Source organism: the organism of the source record quoted next, assembly GCF_019968955.1.
Source record: "MAG: Porospora cf. gigantea A chromosome Unknown PgA_NODE_2151_length_4008_cov_693.244, whole genome shotgun sequence".
NCBI classification, from domain to species: Eukaryota; Apicomplexa; class Conoidasida; order Eugregarinorida; family Porosporidae; genus Porospora; species Porospora cf. gigantea A.
In genome coordinates, this window is record NW_027151504.1 from 3055 (window position 1) to 4008 (window position 954).

The following is a 954-nucleotide window of genomic DNA, read 5'->3' on the forward strand; positions in this document are numbered from 1 at the left end:
CCTACAGCTTGTTGTCTTAAGCCTATTGCTTATGCGCGAGTCAAGTTGATCGCCGCTAGGGGATCATTAATACTGCGCTATACTTTGTGGAGTAAATGACTTGGCGAAGGTTGGGTTGAACTTTCCACAGACAATTTTGGCGGGGATCAGGTGCGGGCTGTTGCCAGCTGTGCTGGACCCCAATAAAGCAGCGGGGAATTACACCGGAGTGAAATCTCCGGCACTAGGCCCCGCTTACACATTTGCATTGCTATGTCTAGAAGAGCTGCCCTGGAAGTTTTCATAACCCGTTTAACGTACTTGACTAAGAGCTCAACGAACTTTGAGCTTCTGTAGCGTTGATGTAGTCCTCGTAGCTGACGCCGCTGTAGATTGACGAGGGAGTCGCTTCGCTGTAAATTGATGAGGGTGCTGAGCCGCTGTTCTCGTAGCTGTAGATTGTTGAGGGCGCTGAGCCGCTGTAGTAGTCCGCTGAGATCGTTTCATTTTCACTGAAGTCACTGATGTAGGACGGTTCGTCACTGAAGTAAGAGTCGTCGATGTAGTCTGTATACGCGGGTCTGTAGTCATCGTAATCGTCACCACCATACATAGGGAGATCGTAGTTGTCCTCCAACGCAAACGGATCGTAGTCTCGGTAAACCAAAGCTTCGTCTCCGTACTCGGATGACTCCTCGTCCAATGTACGAGAGAAGAGGTGCCGCCGATGCACTGGCAAATCGAGCCTCTTCAGCCCCCTGGGCAATACATCAGGTTTCAAAGCTTTAGTGTAGGAATCAAGCCGAAGGTACTCCAGTGAGGCTGGGAGACTTCCTTCCACCAACTCGTAGTTGAAACGACAGATATGCAGGCGTTTTAAGCCTTGGGGTAAAACCCCCTGCAGCAGCTCGTAGCCATACTCGAGCGCGTGCAGGGTTTCGAGACTCGGAGGCAGCCAGCCAGACTGCAAAGGCT

The 954-nt window shown here is 51.4% G+C and overlaps 1 protein-coding gene across 2 annotated transcripts; it reads right to left on the reverse strand.

Annotated features, from left to right (window-relative positions):
• Positions 1 to 304: 304 nt before the first annotated feature.
• On the reverse strand, positions 305 to 954 carry KVP18_002765 (uncharacterized protein; the record flags this gene model as incomplete). 2 transcript variants are annotated; one of them, XM_067953933.1, is made up of 1 exon in its annotated part: positions 305 to 954. In XM_067953933.1, a coding segment is annotated over one exon (650 nt), but the record flags the coding sequence as incomplete, so codon positions are not given. The 2 variants fall into 2 exon arrangements, with proteins under 2 accessions (XP_067811529.1, XP_067811528.1); XM_067953932.1 differs by having other exon boundaries at positions 305 to 943.